The 21287-nt window shown below is 45.9% G+C and overlaps 1 protein-coding gene and 2 long non-coding RNA genes across 5 annotated transcripts; 1 reads left to right on the top strand and 2 right to left on the bottom strand.

The window, feature by feature from the left end:
• Nucleotides 1–135: 135 nt before the first annotated feature.
• LOC124131207 (apolipoprotein L3-like) lies at nucleotides 136–19408 on the bottom strand. Its single transcript, XM_046494309.2, has 2 exons — nucleotides 19268–19408; nucleotides 136–1718 (listed from the first exon to the last, which is right to left on the bottom strand). The coding sequence occupies exons 1-2, from the start codon at nucleotides 19284–19286 to the stop codon at nucleotides 1201–1203; spliced, it is 537 nt and encodes a 178-aa protein (XP_046350265.2). The 5' UTR covers nucleotides 19287–19408; the 3' UTR covers nucleotides 136–1200.
• Nucleotides 3827–7004, bottom strand: LOC124131691. Of its 2 annotated transcripts, XR_007220609.1 has the most exons (5): nucleotides 6884–7004; nucleotides 5767–5823; nucleotides 5119–5375; nucleotides 4362–4912; nucleotides 3888–4060 (listed from the first exon to the last, which is right to left on the bottom strand). It is a non-coding gene; the product is annotated as an uncharacterized LOC124131691 (long non-coding RNA). The 2 variants fall into 2 exon arrangements; XR_007220608.1 differs by lacking the exon at nucleotides 6884–7004 and having other exon boundaries at nucleotides 3827–4060; nucleotides 5767–6116.
• Nucleotides 7766–11606, top strand: LOC125379149. 2 transcript variants are annotated; one of them, XR_007220607.1, is made up of 3 exons: nucleotides 7766–8169; nucleotides 10969–11331; nucleotides 11483–11606. It is a non-coding gene; the product is annotated as an uncharacterized LOC125379149 (long non-coding RNA). The 2 variants fall into 2 exon arrangements; XR_007220606.1 differs by having other exon boundaries at nucleotides 7806–8169; nucleotides 11262–11331.
• Nucleotides 19409–21287: the final 1879 nt, after the last annotated feature.

Raw genomic sequence — 21287 nt, 5'->3', positions numbered from 1 at the left:
TTTAACTCACTCACTCAAATCTAAGAATGAGACTAAAGTTAAGGTTATGACTGAACCAATCAAACGACACTTTCAGTTTGAAAAGCGTGTTCAGGTCAGGCAGTCTACGTTCCAAAGAGACTATCAAGACAATTGGACAGATCAAATATTTATTATCAGAAGACAAAACTATCGAGATGCTGGGCGCAATTTATCATACAACGATCAATAAAGTCAAGCGATAACAAAACGTGATATATGGATATAAAATGAACGGAAAGTTTTTGAAAATGAATCTTGAAATGTTGACACACGCAAAGATGGCAAACACACTTTCTACTTGAAACAAATATCTATCCCGTTGTTAGAAGTAAACAGATAAAACACGTTACGGAAGGAAGAAAACTCCATTTCCCATCCGATCCCAGCCAACTCCCACCCCTGATGGCTGAGGGCAGTGGTGTTAGCCTAGAGGAAGCTATCGAGCGACACGGGAAGGCTGGAAGACCTACACCAGCACTTGACCTAAATACGGAATTCCCTGAACAGAACACCTGTGTACAAGGACGTATGTGTGACAGGACACCCGTGTACAAGGACGTATGTGTGACGAACCACCGTGCGCCAAACATAGCACTTAAGTGATTTAGCAGCGCTTTGAATGGGCGTCCGATGACAACTTATAACTGTATAGTTATGTAGTTGTTGAAGACTTTAGGCTTCTGATTTTGTTTTCGAAGATTGTATGTGATATTGACAAATACTATACCTTTGCTACACACAAATAAGTTAAATCTCTATCTAAACTTGGAGTACAGTTGTAACATGAGCCTTTGTTCTGATATATATTAAATTTAGCTAAATCTACCACAGAAACTTGGAATACGGCAATAACGTTTCCTTTCTGAAGAATATTAATGCCGCTGAATACAGAAAAACAAAACCATGATGCACACGTAATCACTACTAAACTCTTCTATACATAAAATGGACATTTCACAGCTACTGACAGGCTTAGAATCGTTGATTAGTGAGTGAGTGAGTTGGGTTTACCGCCGGCGCCTTAGACGACTGGGCCACCCGTGCCCCCGAAGCGTTGATTAGAACACATATTACACATTGATAGTTCAGAGGAATTACGGATATTCTCTGTCGTGAGCCTTCAACTACTTTCAACATTAAATGTCTTTTGGATGATCCTTGTAACACTTCTTTGAATTCTTACTCGAGCGTATGAGCGATTGACCTGATCTGTTCAGCAACTTCTGATGGGGTTTTCTTGTCAATCTTAATGCTGTTGGACACAATTTCGGCAATGTTGAGGCCGATGATGACAGGCGGAAGTACATACAACATTGTGGATACACCAGTAGCAGCAGCCCGGATTCCGCCCGTTTCCCCACCAACACTAGTCTTGTGGGTATAGGAGGCGTTGATCCTATTTACTGCTGCCTGGGCAGCTTTCAGTTTCTTGCTGTTAACGATCCTTTCAGCAACATTTGTGGCCAAGGCTCCTGCTCCACTGACGGCTCCACCAACAAGACCACCCGCGGTGATAGCGAGAGATGCTCCAAGGGTAAACGGAGCCAGTACCAGCCCACCGATAACAGCTCCAGCAGATGCAAGTCCTGTTGATGCAAAAGTGGTTTTGGCGATACGGATGTCATGTTGCTGTTTGTCCAGCTCATCTGCTAGTTCCATTAGTGTTCGGATCACCTCTCGTCTCTCGCAGTCCATATCTGCAAACAATCAGCACTGTTTCACGTCAGCAATCAACACACTAAACCTGCATGTCGTAAGACTTGGCTGTTGTATAAAACATATCTTGAGTGTGATGGAAGCTCATCTACCAGGAGATTGAAAAATGCTTGATTCCGATTAGTTAAAAAGACGTATCCTTTGCCCCACTGATACCTCTTTTAGATTAAGCCTTTACTCACAAAAAACATGCGTATGAAAACAGCTTACGCATCAATGCATATAAGAATTACTACCGATAACCCTTTAGAATATTGCATACATTCGAGATCAGAACATCAGCTGATCACACATGATGAAACATATTTCAGAACACTGACAATTAGGGAAAACTTACACTGACCATTGCGTCCGGGCCACCTAATCAGTTTCAAAGGTGTCGGTCTCGTGTCGTGTCTCGGTTGCTGCTAAAACGGTCATACTTCAGGGTGTTTCCGAAGGCAATGATTGTGCCAGTAGGCTAATTTCCGTCGGTTAACAACAGATCAGCTATTTTGCCGGTGTCAAGTTCCACCAGGTCGGGGATGGAGAACTAGTCTGTCGTAGTAAGTATAGTAATGTTGGGGAGATATTTCAAGTCTACTGCTACATAAGTACAACTTCAAAATACCTCCTGCAGTTTGTGGCAGAAATAGATTCGTTCAGCATTTTTTTCGCTATTTTATCAACCGGTCACCCCTACACTAAGAGTTGTCATGCTGATGTCCAAGAAATGTCGTTGTACGTCGATTTCAAAGAAATGACACACACACACAGACACACACACAGACACACACACACACACAGACACACACACACACAGACACACACACAGACACACACACACAGACACACACACAGACACACACACACAGACAGACACACACACAGACACACACAGACACACACACACACAGACACACACACACACACAGACACACACACAGACACACACACACAGACACACACACAGACACAGACAGACACAGACACACACACACAGACACACACACAGACACAGACACACACACACACAGACAGACACACACAGACACACACACATACAGACAGACAGACACACACACACACAGACACACACACAGACACACACACACGCTAAAAGGTCCGATAAGAGGTTACTTATCCACTGTGGGACTACATCAAATTTATAAAAAGTTTATCTCTTGAGTGTCTTAGATATCGAATGTATCCCATGTTATTGCTCCGGTATGACTTAAGTAGTATGTAATATATATTCGTGCTTGGTGAGATGACATCACTCACTTATGACAGCCGTATTGTATCCCACACCGCACATCAATCATACCACTCTCCACCCCCACAACACCGCAAACCATCCATTCCACTCTCCACCCACATCATACCGCACATCAATCATACCACTCTCCACCCCCATCACACCGCACATCAATCATACCACTCTCCACCCCCATAACACCGCAAACCATCCATTCCACTCTCCACCCCCATCATACCGCACATCAATCATACCACTCTCCACCCCCATCACACCGCACATCAATCATACCACTCTCCACCCCCATAACACCGCAAACCATCCATTCCACTCTCCACCCACATCATACCGCACATCAATCATACCACTCTCCACCCCCACCCCCATCACACCGCAAACCACCCATACCACTCTCCACCCCCACCCCCATCACACCGCAAACCACCCATACCTCTCTCCACCCCCATCATACCGCACATCAATCATACCACTCTCCACCCCCATAACACCGCAAACCATCCATTCCACAAGGCAGGGCGGGACAACTTAGGAATGGCCAGGAGTCCGAACTTGACCACACAGAAGGAAGCGAGCTACAAAAACATGTTTTATATCATTGGAAAGCTCTCGAGGAGTCGAATCCAAATAATGTGTGTCCCAGTGTGTTCACATGTTCACAAGCTCAAAAATTGGCTCAGAAAATGCATTACTGCAGAAATTTCTGGCCGAATTTTTTTTTTCTGCAGAAATTTCTGGCAGTATTTTTTTTTTCTACAGAAATTTCTGGCCGAATTTTTTTTTTCTACAGAAATTTCTGGCCGAATTTGTTTCTGCAGTAATATTTAGCAGAATTATTTTAATTCAGTAGAAATAAGATTCAATCATTGGATAGTTTAACCTGGAGTTGCTTCAAATGACCTTTTTCCTCAAAACAAACATTTTTAGTTCACATGATTACAATCTTTGGAAAGTTTAAATTGAATTCAGCAATTGAAGATATCTATCTTGGTATTATATTTACCAAATTTATCAAGAAAAGTTGACGTCACTCGAATTAAACAATGGAACAACATGTTGGCCTCATACCTTGACCATCTTCAATGGCCTTTTGACGACTTGGAAGTGTACAACATTAAAGGTGAATGTGATTCTCAGAAATTTCTGGCAGTATTTTATTTTTCTACAGAAATTTCTGGCAGAATTATTTTTTTCTACAGAAATTTCTGGCAGAATTTTTTTCTGCAGTAATTTCAACCATCAATCTTTGGAAAGTTTAAATTGAATTCAGCAATTGAAGATATTTATCTTGGTATTATATTTACCAAATTTATCAAGAAAAGTTGACGTCACTCGAATTAAACAATGGAACAACAGGTTGGCCTCATACCTTTGTATACTAGACAGATGCAAATCATTGAACCTTGAGCTTACCCTATAATTATCTAAATTATTATGAGAATTTCAGTGACCATCTTCAATGGCCTTTTGACGACTTTGAAGTGTACAACATTAAAGGTGAATGTGATTCTCAAAAAATAAATTTCATAATTATTCCATGGGGCCAACCAAATATATAATCCCCGGTTGGAATTCAAAGAAACAACCTACATGTGATATACGGTACTCTGAAAGTAGTTTAACTTCAGACATGGAAAAAAATAGAACACAACCAAGATTTTACAATATAACTGCATATATTGTTTCATAAATTTCATTGTGCACATCTCATCTTATATATGTATATATATATACAATTCTAAATACACAGCTTTACTAAGAAACAAAAACATACAAAGTACAAAACTCCTGCAATGCAATCCTCGGCAATATCTCAGCCACATAGCTTAGACAAAAAATATGTTCATTTCAGCAAAACTTGCTGCTCCTTCTTTATTGATCTGATACTGACGCTTGTCTTCGGTGCTTTGTCAGAGTGATCTGAAAGTAAAGAAAAAAAATGTAAAGAATATGAGAACATAATTAAAATCACAGTGCATCTATACAATAAAAGCAAAAATAGTAACCTCATGAAGTTGGGTTGTTTCTCTGCCCACATTACACATATTCTAAGTAACGCTGACTAACCCTAATATTACACATCACAATACATATTTCAAAAGAAATGCAATATTTATTGAAATTACCTTTGATTTTTTTGCAGTTTTTCATTGTTCTTCTCTATTGCCTCTTGAACTTTAGTTGGGAGGGATGTCGCTTCCCTTGGGGCAGGCATGAAGGGCTTGAAGTCTGATAGCTTGGTGGTGGGTGTGCGGATGTCCCCAATCTTGGAGGAGGGCATCGCGGGTTGTTGCAGGCTTCTGTCTAAGTTCCCTTGCAAATACACTAAACGGTTGATCCACATCTTCATGCGTGTTCCCCACCATGAGAAAGAAAGTTTCACCTGAAAATAGTATTTACATCAGTATTATCACTATGAAAACAAATCAAATTGTACAAAACTTGTTTATTTTTACAGAATACTGATTTGAGCATTGAGAATATTGAGAGAAAAATCAATCTTGTGCATTTAAAAAGTTTCAACATTGTGTGCAGATTCTTGTATACTTAGGATGAGCAACTGGACATGAAATACTTGCTTCAAAACAATTCCAATGTGGTTTAAAACAATTTACATAAATTATAAAAATATTAACCACATGTGACTTCAGCATTTACTTTGAATTGTATAGTATAGCCTCAAGGAATAAATATGCTATACATGATATTGTATGTGGAGTCATATACCAATACTTCATTGATAACTATCTTCATGATAGCACTAAAAGTGATACCTTGGATTGCAGCGTCCACTTTTGACTGGCCGACAAAGTCTTGCAGCTTTACTGGTCCTGGAAATGTCAAATAAATATTTGAACAATACATAAATTGCAACTTTAATGTAATTGGATAGTCATACAAACATAACAATTGCCAATTTCCATTCTCAAATATCCACAATTCCTCCAAAATTAGACAAGCCTACCAGACAAACATTGAATTTATTCAACAGGCCCATACCAAGCATTTAGCTAAGACAAAGATAAATTTCTATCCTTCTAAACGTGTGTTACAAATATAATGTACAAACAAATGTCTTGACATACATGGCACGATCCCATTACAAAACAAATCCCGTTACATCCTTTACTAATAATATTGGACAAACTACAATAACGTAACCCATATATGTGCACTGTGGATACTAAGCTCCACTGGTTTCGAAATAAGAATCTACATAACTCCCTACCAATAGGATATGTAGACAGTAATATATGTTTTGGTTTGGTTTGTTGTTTACTGCCGCATTTAGCAATATTCCACCTATATGACAGCGGTCTGTAATTAATCGAATCTGGACCAGACATTTCAGAGATTCATATCATGAGCATCAATGCAAGTCAGCGAGCCTGACCACGCGATACTGTTAGTCGCCTCTTAAGACAAGCATAGAATTCACTGGAAACTGGAAAGGAAATATCACAAAAAGACATGTTGTGCTTGGATACCAATTACACAATAATGACCCATTAAATCTTATAATTATTCGGCAACAATGCAGTTTACCGGGCGCAGCCCGAGCTCTACCATCCGCTCAATTACCGCGCTATAGTGCCACGCTGTCTCGTTATACCGTTACCGTGCCTCACGCTCTGGTGACTCTCGCTTCACGATCCAACACCCGTTTTCGGTCTTAGGGAAACTTACACATCTTTACAATCAAACACCCATTCTCGGTCTTAGGGAAACTTACACATCTTTACGATCAAACACCCGTTCTAGGTCTTAGGGAAACTTACACGTCTTTACGATCCAACATTATCATAAAGAAACCATGATCCAAACAGAAGGCAAAGGTTCTTCAAGATATATACAGTGTTTGGTGTACAAAAATAGAATAAAATGCCTTACCCATGTCAACGTTGTTGAAGCAGAGCTGGTGAACCCTCCTCAAGGCATCCAGAGCTTCTCACTGCGACCAGAACTTGGGTTTTCGATGTGATTTACCGACTGGTTGAATAGTTATCGTTTGATCGTCTGACAGAACGTTCTCGACGATTTAACGATATTTAACGATACCTGATTAGGGTTAAATCTATATATACCATTTTTATGGTCGGGCGTCCACGGCTGATTGGTATATCAAATCAAACACAAGGGTGTATATCATGCCCCTGAGTGTTCACGCCTCACTGGGTGGTCACGTAATAAGGTGTGGCACCAGCATCTCGGGTTACAATTTGATATTAATTCAAGTACTCCACTGATAATGTACATAGGTAGTTAACTTAATTACATTCAGTTTTGTCCGACAAGGAGCGAGTTTACTTTTTTTTAGACACAGACTTTGTAACAGGCTCTTCCCCTGGAAACACATATATTGTAAATAAATATTTTGCCATTTCCATCAACTTTATCACGTGATGTTCTATAACTGTTGTCTTGTACACTATCCATAGTGTAAGTCAGCTGGCTCGAGGAATTTTCATATAGTATTATCATTAAACAACATACCCTATGCAACAGTTATGTTGCTACCCAGACAAAACTATTTTTATATTCTATGTTAAATGTAAACGATCAGTTTTTATTATAAATACAAAACCACCTTTTAAGCGGTAATACCTATCACGCATTAAACAACATATATGAACAACCATGTGATTATAAAGTCTCACGTTGGTTCCTCCGTGCAACTTCATGCATGACTTACATTCATATTGTTCTTTCACCACACTTACGCTTCTCCAAATTTAGAAAGAAGCTGTGTACACAGTGTTCTTGCGAGTTACAATAACGCGTCCGGTTTGGCTGCAACTTCAAACAGTGGACATATGGTTGCTCCTTCAGGTAGCTATAATTACCCTCTCTATAATGCAATATCGTATTATCCATTTGTAATGAATGATAGTAACACTAAATCGGATTGGATTCAGTTAAATCTACATTTCTCAAGGTCTCTAACATCGAGATTTGAAATATCTTTCATGTAAATACCTTCTTTGTCATGTGACTTGTATATATTCGTGTATATTCAGAATCGTACCTACGCACAATGTCTTTGCACAATGGCACAAGCAACGTGGTCTCTTTCTGTAAAACATAGCACTCTTTATTTCAGCCACAGCAAAGATCCCGAACCACGTGCAGTCAGCAGAGTTACAGCGTCTGGTTACCGTCTTGCAGTTACGATACAGGTAAGACGTCAAAATATTTATTGTTTTATTTCTGGAAACGCCGACCCTACAACGTGGAATTTTGGTAACAAGGTTATTTCATATAACAACAACCAAATAACAACCTGTACTCCAAACAGTGAATGTTTGGCTCTGCTGCCATGCGAAACGCGTTTTGTAAGAGTCTAATTTTAGTGTATTTATTTCTACCACTTTTGATAAAAAAATACGCAAACAATCTAATCTGAAAAGGAGATATCTCCATCCCCTATGGTGTTATTGCGACTTGTATACTGTCTACATGTACATTAGGCAACTTATTGTAGCTGTATGGCGACACTTGTAGTGTAGCTATGTGACCATGAATTTGCCTGTGGTGATCAGTGAAAACACGGAAAATTACAAAATACCAATCCATGCAGTATTTTGATAATTTACATGCGAGTTTTCTATTATTTATAACGTTAGAAATATTTAGATAAAAATAACTTTATAGACCCAATGTTTATTAATATAACAAATTGTTGTAGTAATGTTTTCCTAAAATAAACATATATATCATCTTCTCTTATTGCCCAATCAAAGCTGGTGCTGAGACAATTTAGAATACCCAAACGACGCATATTTTTACGTGCCGTGCCGCCAGACTTCCTGCCAACTTGGAAATTAAATATCCTCGGGTATTGTCACTTCATACGGTGATACATTGTCTCGCGCACGTGGTCGGTGGGTATTGTCTATCAGCGCCACGATCACGTGATCGTTTTGTTAATTACTCTGTGTTACGGTCTCGCCGATCCTAAACTTTCAAAGCCTTCAATAAAATTTATGAGATCATTATCTTATCTTTATTCCGACTGAATCCACCTTTATTTCAGACGCCCCCTCACACACACACTCCCAATGCAAATTCACTGAGGCTTGACCGTTACCAATTAACAGCTGTCAATTAAACAGTTCGCATCTAAGTAGTATGTTATCGAATATATTGAAAACCTTAAGCGTGCTACTTTGGGGGGTGGGTGGGGGTGGGGTGGGGGGGGTGGGGGGTTAAAGGAGGGTGTTGGTTGTTCACAGGGTCACTCGACAATCACAATGTATACGGGTATTTCAATAATTGTATGATATATTTAGTCCTTGGGCAGCCCCAATCTAAAAACAACAATAAAATCCTAACTCTCACCGACTGTCTTAGTGGACTAAAAGCCCTCCAAAACAAAAATACCAAAAAACGACCTAAATTAATAAACCAAATACTTAAAAGCTCCGACGACCTAAAAAAAGCAGGCAAACAAATAACCTTCTTGTGGATCCCCGCCCACGTAGGAATTTACGGCAACGAAAGCGCCGATAAAGCAGCTAAATTATCTCTCAAAATACCAGTAATAAGCCTAAACCTACCCATCTCAAAATCAGAAATTAAAAGTGTAAACAAACAAAAAATAACCAAAAAATGGCATAATCAATATCAAAACTCAAATAGCCAAATCAAAAAAGTGCTCAGAAAACCACTAGCCAAACCTAAAATCCTACACCTCTCTAAAAAAATTGACAGATTTATTACAAAACTCGAAACAGGACACACGAACCTAAATAACCACCTAAAAAAACTTAAAAGACACGCCACAGGAAACTGCCCCCACTGCAAACAACCCGAAACCACAGAACACGCACTCATCCACTGCACCCACTACCAAACACACAGAACCACACTACAAACCACCCTCAATCTAAATAAGGTTCCTACTCTAGATGAAATACTAAACCCTCAAAATAAACTAGAAAACTTCAAGGCCCTAGGCGTATTCCTAATCAAAACAGACCTAATTAAGCGCATCTAAAAACTAATTAATCTACCAATCCAAAATCCAATAAACATACAAACACCCACCTCACCCGGCTCCCTTAGTTCCCTCCTCCACCCACCTCGGCATTTATTCCAAATTTAAAAATTCCAAAACTTCAATATAAGCAACCCCTAAAAGCCCCCTCTTGGGTTGCACACATCACTTTCACCCTATTCGGAATACAATAAATGGTCCGGCCAGGCCCGTGTGCGAAATACGCTACAGTCGGAAAGCGCACGTTAAATCTCCTATATCAGTCAGTCCCCAGTGTTTCATATCATTTTCCCACCAAACTAAACAAGAATAACCCCCAACTGGATATGTCAAGCGAACTAATTTTCGTTTCGTCTGTCGATTCATATTTTGGAAATTCAAGGGGAACCACTCCGGCTTATGCAGCACACACATTTGGGAAGGTTGCTTCAATAATAATAATACTTCTTACCATGGTTTCACAGTCGTTTGGAACTTTTTTAAGATCTGACACCAGATTATGCTGTCCGAAAATTTATCTATTTTTTTTAGTGGAGACAGGCCTATCGGAAATTCGAACTTGAACAGCAACGCCAAAACCACATTCCGCCGCAGTGACCAGCTGCTGATGACATAGACTAGGCTAGCTTTACACTAAGTCTTGTACCAGGCTGGTCCCTCTGGATAGTAGGTCTGGTCTCTCCTTTGCCCTTGGACCCCCTTTCCGATCATAAGGGTTGAGTACCCCTTGCCAATGAAACACGTGCTACCATCCTTTTACCTTAGAGCACCCATTTACGACACATGGGGTTAGTTTTGAGCTCGGTTATGGTTTAGAAGTCTCTTGATATAAACATATTTATTTCCATAAAGTGGAGGGATTGGCAAACAAGCAAATTTTGCTTATCTGAATGCCTCTCCTAAACATGATACATAAGTCTCTTTTAACGAATTAATCCAATTTAATTTTCGCAGTATACTCATCCTTATATAATTTCAGCTTCATGACAGTGTGAACATTGAGTGCCCCCTACACAAGTATGCAGTCACTGACAACTGATGGAGTGACCTATACAAAACGGAGGATGCAGACGACTAGTACAAGCACGCACGCACACACACACTCACACGCACGCACGCACATGCTATATAAGTGCAATTATCTTGGACGCGACATTCAACCCAATTTCAACTCACCTCACTTATCTTACTTTGTTCATGTGCCTAAAGCTTGTGGAATGTGTTAATTACTGAAATGAAAAGCATTTTAATGTTTTTTTCATATCTTTTCAGAATATGTGCACATAGCTTTCAATGACCAGACGAAAAAAAGAATTCATTTCAAGTATGTTGAGAAGAAAACGTAAGTAAAGCACACTATTTACATTCATAATACATTTTATTCCGCAGGCTCTATTGTTAAGTTAAACTCTAGCTGCGTATAGGCTGCCATTATCCATTATATTAGACAATATGGATCCACTCATCTATACATCTATTTTCTTTTGTGACAGGACCCATCTCTGAAAAAATCACCTCACCCAAGAAAATACGACTCATTCATGAGAATGAAAAGTGCAAAGTCTCCCAAGGAATTGTCTTGTAATATAGCATGTGAATAAATAATTTTTTGAAATATCTCACGAAATTAGTTTTATTTTATTGCTTGTAATCATGTGAACTAAAAATGTTTATTTGAGGAAAAAGGTCATTTGAAGCAACTCCAGGTTAAACTATCCAATGATTGAATCTTATTTCTCCTGAATTAAAATAATTCTGCTAAATATTACTGCAGAAAAAAATTCGGCCAGAAATTTCTGTAGAAAAAAAAAAATTCGGCCAGAAATTTCTGTAGAAAAAAAAAAAATACTGCCAGAAATTTCTGCAGAAAAAAAAAATTCGGCCAGAAATTTCTGCAGTAATGCATTTTCTGAGCCAATTTTTGAGCTTATGAACATGTGAACACACTGGGACACACATTATTTGGATTCGTCTCCTCGAGAGCTTTCCAGTGATATAAAACATGTTTTTGTAGCTCGCTTCCTTCTGTGTGGTCAAGTTCGGACTCCTGGCCATTCCTAAGTTGTCCCGCCCTGCCTTCCACTCTCCACCCCCATCATACCGCACATCAATCATACCACTCTCCACCCCCATCACACCGCACATCAATCATACCACTCTCCACCCCCATAACACCGCAAACCATCCATTCCACTCTCCACCCCCATCATACCGCACATCAATCATACCACTCTCCACCCCCATCACACCGCACATCAATCATACCACTCTCCACCCCCATAACACCGCAAACCATCCATTCCACTCTCCACCCCCATCATACCGCAAACAACCCATACCTCTCTCCACCCCCATCATACCGCACATCAATCATACCACTCTCCACCCCCATCACACCGCACATCAATCATACCACTCTCCACCCCCATCACACCGCAAACCATCCATTCCACTCTCCACCCACATCATACCACACATCAATCATACCACTATCCACCCCATCACACCGCAAACCACCCATACCACTCTCCACCCCCATCATGCCGCACATCAATCATACCACTCTCCACCCCCATCACACCGCACATCAATCATACCACTCTCCACCCCCATAACACCGCATACCACCCATACCACTCTCCACCCCCATCACACCGCAAACCACCCATACCACTCTCCACCCCCATCACACCGCAAACCACCCATACCACTCTCCACCCCCATCACACCGCAAACCACCCATACCACTCTCCACCCCCATCACACCGCAAACCACCCATACCACTCTCCACCCCCATCACACCGCAAACCACCCATTCCACTCTCCACCCCACCACACCGCAAACCACCCATACCACTCTCCACCCCATCACACCGCAAACCACCCATACCACTCTCCACCCCCACCACACCGCAAACCACCCATACTACTCTCCACCCCCATCACACCGCAAACCACCCATTCCACTCTCCACCCCCACCACACCGCAAACCACCCATACTACTCTCCACCCCCATCACACCGCAAACCACCCATACCACTCTCCACCCCCACCACACCGCAAACCACCCATACTACTCTCCACCCCCATCACACCGCAAACCACCCATTCCACTCTCCACCCCCACCACACCGCAAACCACCCATACTACTCTCCACCCCCATCACACCGCAAACCACCCATTCCACTCTCCACCCCCACCACACCGCAAACCACCCATACTACTCTCCACCCCCATCACACCGCAAACCACCCATTCCACTCTCCACCCCCACCACACCGCAAACCACCCATACTACTCTCCACCCCCATCACACCGCAAACCACCCATACTACTCTCCACCCCCATCACACCGCAAACCACCCATACCACTCTCCACCCCCATCACACCGCAAACCACCCATACTACTCTCCACCCCCATCACACCGCAAACCACCCATACCACTCTCCACCCCCATCACACCGCAAACCACCCATACCACTCTCCACCCCCATCACACCGCAAACCACCCATACTACTCTCCACCCCCATCACACCGCAAACCACCCATACTACTCTCCACCCCCATCACACCGCAAACCACCCATACCACTCTCCACCCCCATCACACCGCAAACCACCCATTCCACTCTCCACCCCCACCACACCGCAAACCACCCATACTACTCTCCACCCCCATCACACCGCAAACCACCCATACTACTCTCCACCCCCACCACACCGCAAACCACCCATAATACTCTCCACCCCCATCACACCGCAAACCACCCATACCACTCTCCACCCCCATCACACCGCAAACCACCCATTCCACTCTCCACCCCCACCACACCGCAAACCACCCATACTACTCTCCACCCCCATCACACCGCAAACCACCCATACCACTCTCCACCCCCATCACACCGCAAACCACCCATTCCACTCTCCACCCCCATCACACCGCAAACCACCCATACTACTCTCCACCCCCATCACACCGCAAACCACCCATACCACTCTCCACCCCCATCACACCGCAAACCACCCATTCCACTCTCCACCCCCACCACACCGCAAACCACCCATACTACTCTCCACCCCCATCACACCGCAAACCACCCATTCCACTCTCCACCCCCATCACACCGCAAACCACCCATACTACTCTCCACCCCCATCACACCGCAAACCACCCATACCACTCTCCACCCCCATCACACCGCAAACCACCCATACCACTCTCCACCCCCATCACACCGCAAACCACCCATACCACTCTCCACCCCCATCACACCGCAAACCACCCATACCACTCTCCACCCCCATCACACCGCAAACCACCCATACTACTCTCCACCCCCATCACACCGCAAACCACCCATACTACTCTCCACCCCCATCACACCGCAAACCACCCATACCACTCTCCACCCCCATCACACCGCAAACCACCCATACCACTCTCCACCCCCATCACACCGCAAACCACCCATACCACTCTCCACCCCCATCACACCGCAAACCACCCATACCACTCTCCACCCCCATCACACCGCAAACCACCCATACTACTCTCCACCCCCATCACACCGCAAACCACCCATACTACTCTCCACCCCCATCACACCGCAAACCACCCATACCACTCTCCACCCCCATCACACCGCAAACCACCCATACCACTCTCCACCCCCACCACACCGCAAACCACCCATACTACTCTCCACCCCCATCACACCGCAAACCACCCATTCCACTCTCCACCCCCACCACACCGCAAACCACCCATACTACTCTCCACCCCCATCACACCGCAAACCACCCATACCACTCTCCACCCCCATCACACCGCAAACCACCCATTCCACTCTCCACCCCCACCACACCGCAAACCACCCATACTACTCTCCACCCCCATCACACCGCAAACCACCCATTCCACTCTCCACCCCCACCACACCGCAAACCACCCATACTACTCTCCACCCCCATCACACCGCAAACCACCCATACTACTCTCCACCCCCACCACACCGCAAACCACCCATACTACTCTCCACCCCCATCACACCGCAAACCACCCATTCCACTCTCCACCCCCACCACACCGCAAACCACCCATACTACTCTCCACCCCCATCACACCGCAAACCACCCATTCCACTCTCCACCCCCACCACACCGCAAACCACCCATACCACTCTCCACCCCCACCACACCGCAAACCACCCATACTACTCTCCACCCCCATCACACCGCAAACCACCCATACCACTCTCCACCCCCACCACACCGCAAACCACCCATACTACTCTCCACCCCCATCACACCGCAAACCACCCATTCCACTCTCCACCCCCACCACACCGCAAACCACCCATTCCACTCTCCACCCCCATCATACCGCAAACCACCCATACCACTCTCCACCCCCACCCCCACCACACCGCAAACCACCCATTCCACTCTCCACCCCCATCATACCGCAAACCACCCATACCACTCTCCGACCCCACCCCCATCACACCGCAAACCACCCATACCACTCTCCACCCCCATCACACCGCAAACCACCCATTCCACTCTCCACCCCCATCACACCGCAAACCACCCATACCACTCTCCACCCCCATCACACCGCAAACCACCCATACCACTCTCCACCCCCATCACACCGCAAACCACCCATACCACTCTCCACCCCCATCACACAGCTAACCACCCATACCACTCTCCACCCCCATCACACCGCAAACCACCCATACCATTCTCCAACCCCATCACACCGCAAACCACCCATACCACTCTCCACCCCCATCACACAGCAAACCACCCATTCCACTCTCCACCCCCATCACACCGCAAACCACCCATACCACTCTCCACCCCCATCACACCGTAAACAACCCATACCTCTCTCCACCCCCATAACACTGCAAACCACCCATTCCACTCTCCACCCCCATCATACCGCAAACAACCCATACCACTCTCCACCCCCATCACACCGCACATCAATGATACCACTCTCCACCCCCATCACACCGCAAACCACCCATTCCACTCTCCACCCCCATCATACCGCAAACCACCCATACCACTCTCCACCCCCATCACACCGTAAACAACCCATACCTCTCTCCACCCCCATAACACCGCAAACCACCCATTCCACTCTCCACCCCCATCATACCGCAAACAACCCATACCTCTCTCCACCCCCATCACACCGCACATCAATCATACCACTCTCCACCCCCATCACACCGCACATCAATCATACCACTCTCCACCCCCATAACACCGCAAACCATCCATTCCACTCTCCACCCACATCATACCGCACATCAATCATACCACTATCCACCCCCATCACACCGCAAACCACCCATACCACTCTCCACCCCCATCATGCCGCACATCAATCATACCACTCTCCACCCCCATCACACCGCACATCAATCATACCACTCTCCACCCCCATCACACCGCATACCACCCATACCACTGTCCATCCCCATCATGCCGCAAACCACCCATTCCACTCTCCACCCCCATAAAACCGCAAACCACCCATTCCACTCTCCACCCCCATCACACCGCAAACCACCCATACCACTCTCCACCCCCATCACACCGCAAACCACCAATACCACTCTCCACCCCCATCACACCGCAAACCACCCATTCCACTCTCCACCCCCATCACACCGCAAACCACCCATACCACTCTCCACCCCCATCACACCGTAAACCACCCATACCACTCTCCACCCCACCACACCGCAAACCACCCATACCACTCTCCACCCCATCACACCGCAAACCACCCATACCACTCTCCACCCCCACCACACCGCAAACCACCCATACCACTCTCCACCCCCACCACACCGCAAACCACCCATACCACTCTCCACCCCCATCACACCGCAAACCACCAATACCACTCTCCACCCCCATCACACCGCAAACCACCCATTCCACTCTCCACCCCCATCACACCGCAAACCACCCATACCACTCTCCACCCCCATCACACCGTAAACCACCCATACCACTCTCCACCCCACCACACCGCAAACCACCCATACCACTCTCCACCCCATCACACCGCAAACCACCCATACCACTCTCCACCCCCACCACACCGCAAACCACCCATACCACTCTCCACCCCCACCACACCGCAAACCACCCATACCACTCTCCACCCCCATCACACAGCAAACCACCCATTCCATTCTCCACCCCCATCATACCGCAAACCACCCATACCACTCTCCACCCCCACCCCCATCACACCGCACATCAATCATACCACTCTCCACCCCCATCACACCGCACATCAATCATACCACTCTCCACCCCCATCACACAGCAAACCACCCATTCCATTCTCCACCCCCATCACACAGCAAACCACCCATACCACTCTCCACCCCCACCCCCATCACACCGCACATCAATCATACCACTCTCCACCCCCATCACACCGCACATCAATCATACCACTCTCCACCCCCATCACACCGCACATCAATCATACCACTCTCCACCCCCATCACACCGCACATCAATCATACCACTCTCCACCCCCACCCCCATCACACCGCAAACCACCCATACCACTCTCCACCCCCATCATACCGCAAACCACCCATACCACTCTCCACCCCCATAACACCGCAAACCACCCATTCCACTCTCCACGCCCATCACACCGCAAACCACCCATACCACTCTCCACCCCCATCACACCGCATATCAATCATACCACTCTCCACCCCCATCACACCGCAAACCACCCATACCACACTCCATCCCCATCATACCGGAAACCACCCATACCACTCTCCACCCCCATCACACCGCACATCAATCATACCACTCTCCACCCCCATCACACCGCAAACCACCCATACCACTCTCCACCCCCATCACACCGCAAACCACCCATACCACTCTCCAACCCCATCACACCGCACATGAATCATACCACTCTCCACCCCCATCACACCGCAAACCACCCATACCACTCTCCAACCCCATCATACCGCAAACCACCAATTCCACTCTTCATCCCCATCACAACGCAAACCACCCATACCACTCTCCACCCCCATCACACCGCACATCAATCATACCACTCTATACCCCCATCACACCGCAAACCACCCATACCACTCTCCAACCCCATCATACCGCAAACCACCCATTCCACTCTCCATCCCCATCACAACGCAAACCACCCATACCACTCTCCACCCCCATCACACTGCACATCAATCATACCACTCTCCACCCCCATCACACCGCAAACTACTCTCCACCCCCATCAGTGAGTGAGTGAATGAGTTGGGTTTAACGCCGCTTTTAACAGTATTCCAGTTATATCACGGCGTGTCAGCTTAATGTGGGAGGAAAGCCCGAAGTGATGCAGGTCTTAGACGTTTACCACCTCGGTGAAACCCACGAGCACGGGTATGGTGCTGACAAACCTAGAAACATAATCGGGGTGAACCGGGATTCGAACCCACAATCATAGGTTTCTGGCGTGCCCAAGGGACGCAACTCTGCACAGCGAATCGCGCCGCCTTAGACGACTGGGCCACCCGTGCCCCCCTCCACTCCCATCACACCGCAAACCACCCATACCACTCTCCACCCCCATCACATCGCAAACCACCCATACCACTCTCCACCCCCATCACATCGCAAACCACCCATACCACTCTCCATCCCCATCACACCGCACATGAATCATACCATTCTCCACCCCCATCACACCGCACATCAATCATACCACCCTCCACCCCCATCACACCGCAAACCACCCATACCACTCTCCACCCCCATCACACCGCAAACCACCCATTCCGCTCTCCACCCCCATTACACCGCAAACCATCCATACCACTCTCCACCCCCATCACACCGCAAACCACCCATACCACTCTCCACCCCCATTACACCGCAAACCATCCATACCACTCTCCATCCCCATCACACCGCAAACCTTCCATTCCACTCTCCACCCCCATTACACCGCAAACCATCCATACCACTCTCCACCCCCATCACACCGCAAACCACCCATACCACTCTCCATCCCACCATATACACAAGTGCAAGTTGTGTTAGTGTAAGACTGTAAAGTTATAATGTATTCAACACAGTAGTACATGTACAATTGAATCGGATACTTTCACCGATTTCACAACACAGTGAACATCCAACACCTTGAACTATTCTCCCTGACCATTCAGTTCCCTGACTATCTGTACGTACCGTGGCATTTGGTCTCCATAGTGAGTTGGAAGTATGTCTCGTTTGTGTCCAGTGATAGGTGACAGCTACTTAAGGCGAAAGTGGAGGACGAAGAGGCGTGTAGATCACCGGAGCCTCGGTCTGGGGCATCCAATTAGGTGCAATAACGTCACGGTATAAAAGAAACACATTTTGTAATTACCTGCACATACACACAATGAAGGCCATAGTTAACTTTGTTTGACCGGGTGGGGGGGAATGGGAAGGTACTTCTTCAAGTATCACTTGTCCCCAACTTGTATTTTCATGATTCAAATAAAACTGTTTTTTATATAAACCCCCCCCCCCCCCCCCCCCGGCTGGCTACGGCACTGCACATGTATGCAACTCAGATCAGAGCGCCGTCAGCAACACACACGCCCACACGTTGGTTCATGTTCAAAGGGACCGCCTCCGTGATCTAGTGGTAGAGCGCTGCCCGGAGAGGGAAGGTCCGGGGTTCAATCCCCGGCAGCGTCATAACAAAGACGTTAAAAGATTGTACTTGTTGTTACCCTGCCTGGCGCTCGCCATTAAGGTCCTAAATCTGCCTGGCGCTCGGCATTAAGGTGCTAAAACAAGACCGGTCGGCTCTGAGTCAGTAAACTGTGTCTGAGTGGGGTATTCATATTAAACTGCAGCATGGTATCTCAGTGGGCCAGCAATATATAATCGGCAACAGTCCGGACTAGTACAAGCAGCCGAACACTCACACACACACGTGAATGCACGCCGCTATAAAAATGCAACAATCTTGTACAATCTTGTAACCCATTTCACCTCACCCATAGTTCAAAGTGCGATTGCCGAGTCGTATGTATTACAGGTGTTCATATCTCCTGTCTTGCGAAACACTGCACCAAGGAAACAATGGAGGTTGATACAGATCAGTACATGGGGTTAAGGAGTGTCTTGTTCGGCTGATAGCGGAGCGTTAACAGATACGTGTGACTTTGACTCGCGTGATTGTTTCAGCGGATGAAGTCCATGTATATATTTCGAAATCTATAACATCAACGCCAGAAAATAACGATTATCTAACGAAACAGTTTCATTCGGTGAAAAGGCAAAACAGCGGTGAAAACTATATGAATGGATCACTGAAAATCAGTGATGACACCAGGTTTTCACAAGATGGGTAAACATGCCCCGCCCTACCGGTAACAACCGCTCCAGTGGGGTTCAGATGACTCGGATGACCAAACACTCAACAGATCAGCAATATTCCAGCTATATGACGGCGGTCTGTAAATAATCGAGCCTGGACCAGACAATCCAGTGATTGACATCATGAGCATCAATCCACGCAATTGGGACGCGATGACATGCATCAACCAAGTCAGCGAGCTTGACCACCCGATCCCGTTAGTCGCCTCTTCATGACAGTGCTGACCTGGTGACACCATTGACATGGGGGCACTAACGTTCAAATAATGTACGGATTGTTGCAACCAACGCCAATACATGTGAATGTTTGTCCTACCCAAACCAGGAATGATGTGTCGATTGTGTCCAGCTTCACAGCATTTATGATAACAATTATGTTTATTTATGTCTTCCTTAAGCGTGGCCCCGCTGGGACAAGAATAAGGAATAAAAGAAGTTGTTATCCACAAAAAGTGCCCTGTAGTCAGTATCGTCGTTGTCCCACGGAGAGTAGCTATCTTACAGATGAGTCACAATAAGATGAGGTGAGGTGAAATGGGGTTTAACGTCGCGTCCAAGATTATTGCACTTATATAGCGACGTGAAGGTGATGTGTGTGTGTGTGTGTGTGTGTGTGTGTGTGTGTGTGTGTGGCTGCTTGTACTAGTCCGGACTGATGCCGATTTATAGTGCTAGCACACTGAGATACCATGCCGCAGTTTAACATGGATACCCACTCAGACACAGTATACTGACTCCGAGCCGACCAGTCCTTGTTTTAGCCCCTTAATACCGCCAGACAGGGTAACAACAAGTACCATCTTTTCACGTCTTTTGCTATGACGCGCCGGAAATC

The sequence above is a fragment of the Haliotis rufescens genome, unplaced genomic scaffold, assembly GCF_023055435.1.
Source record: "Haliotis rufescens isolate VD_foot unplaced genomic scaffold, xgHalRufe1.0.p SCAF_14, whole genome shotgun sequence".
Lineage (NCBI taxonomy): Eukaryota > Metazoa > Mollusca > Gastropoda > Lepetellida > Haliotidae > Haliotis > Haliotis rufescens.
Note: the sequence above shows the minus strand (reverse complement) of the source record. Positions and strands in the feature narration are given on the sequence as shown.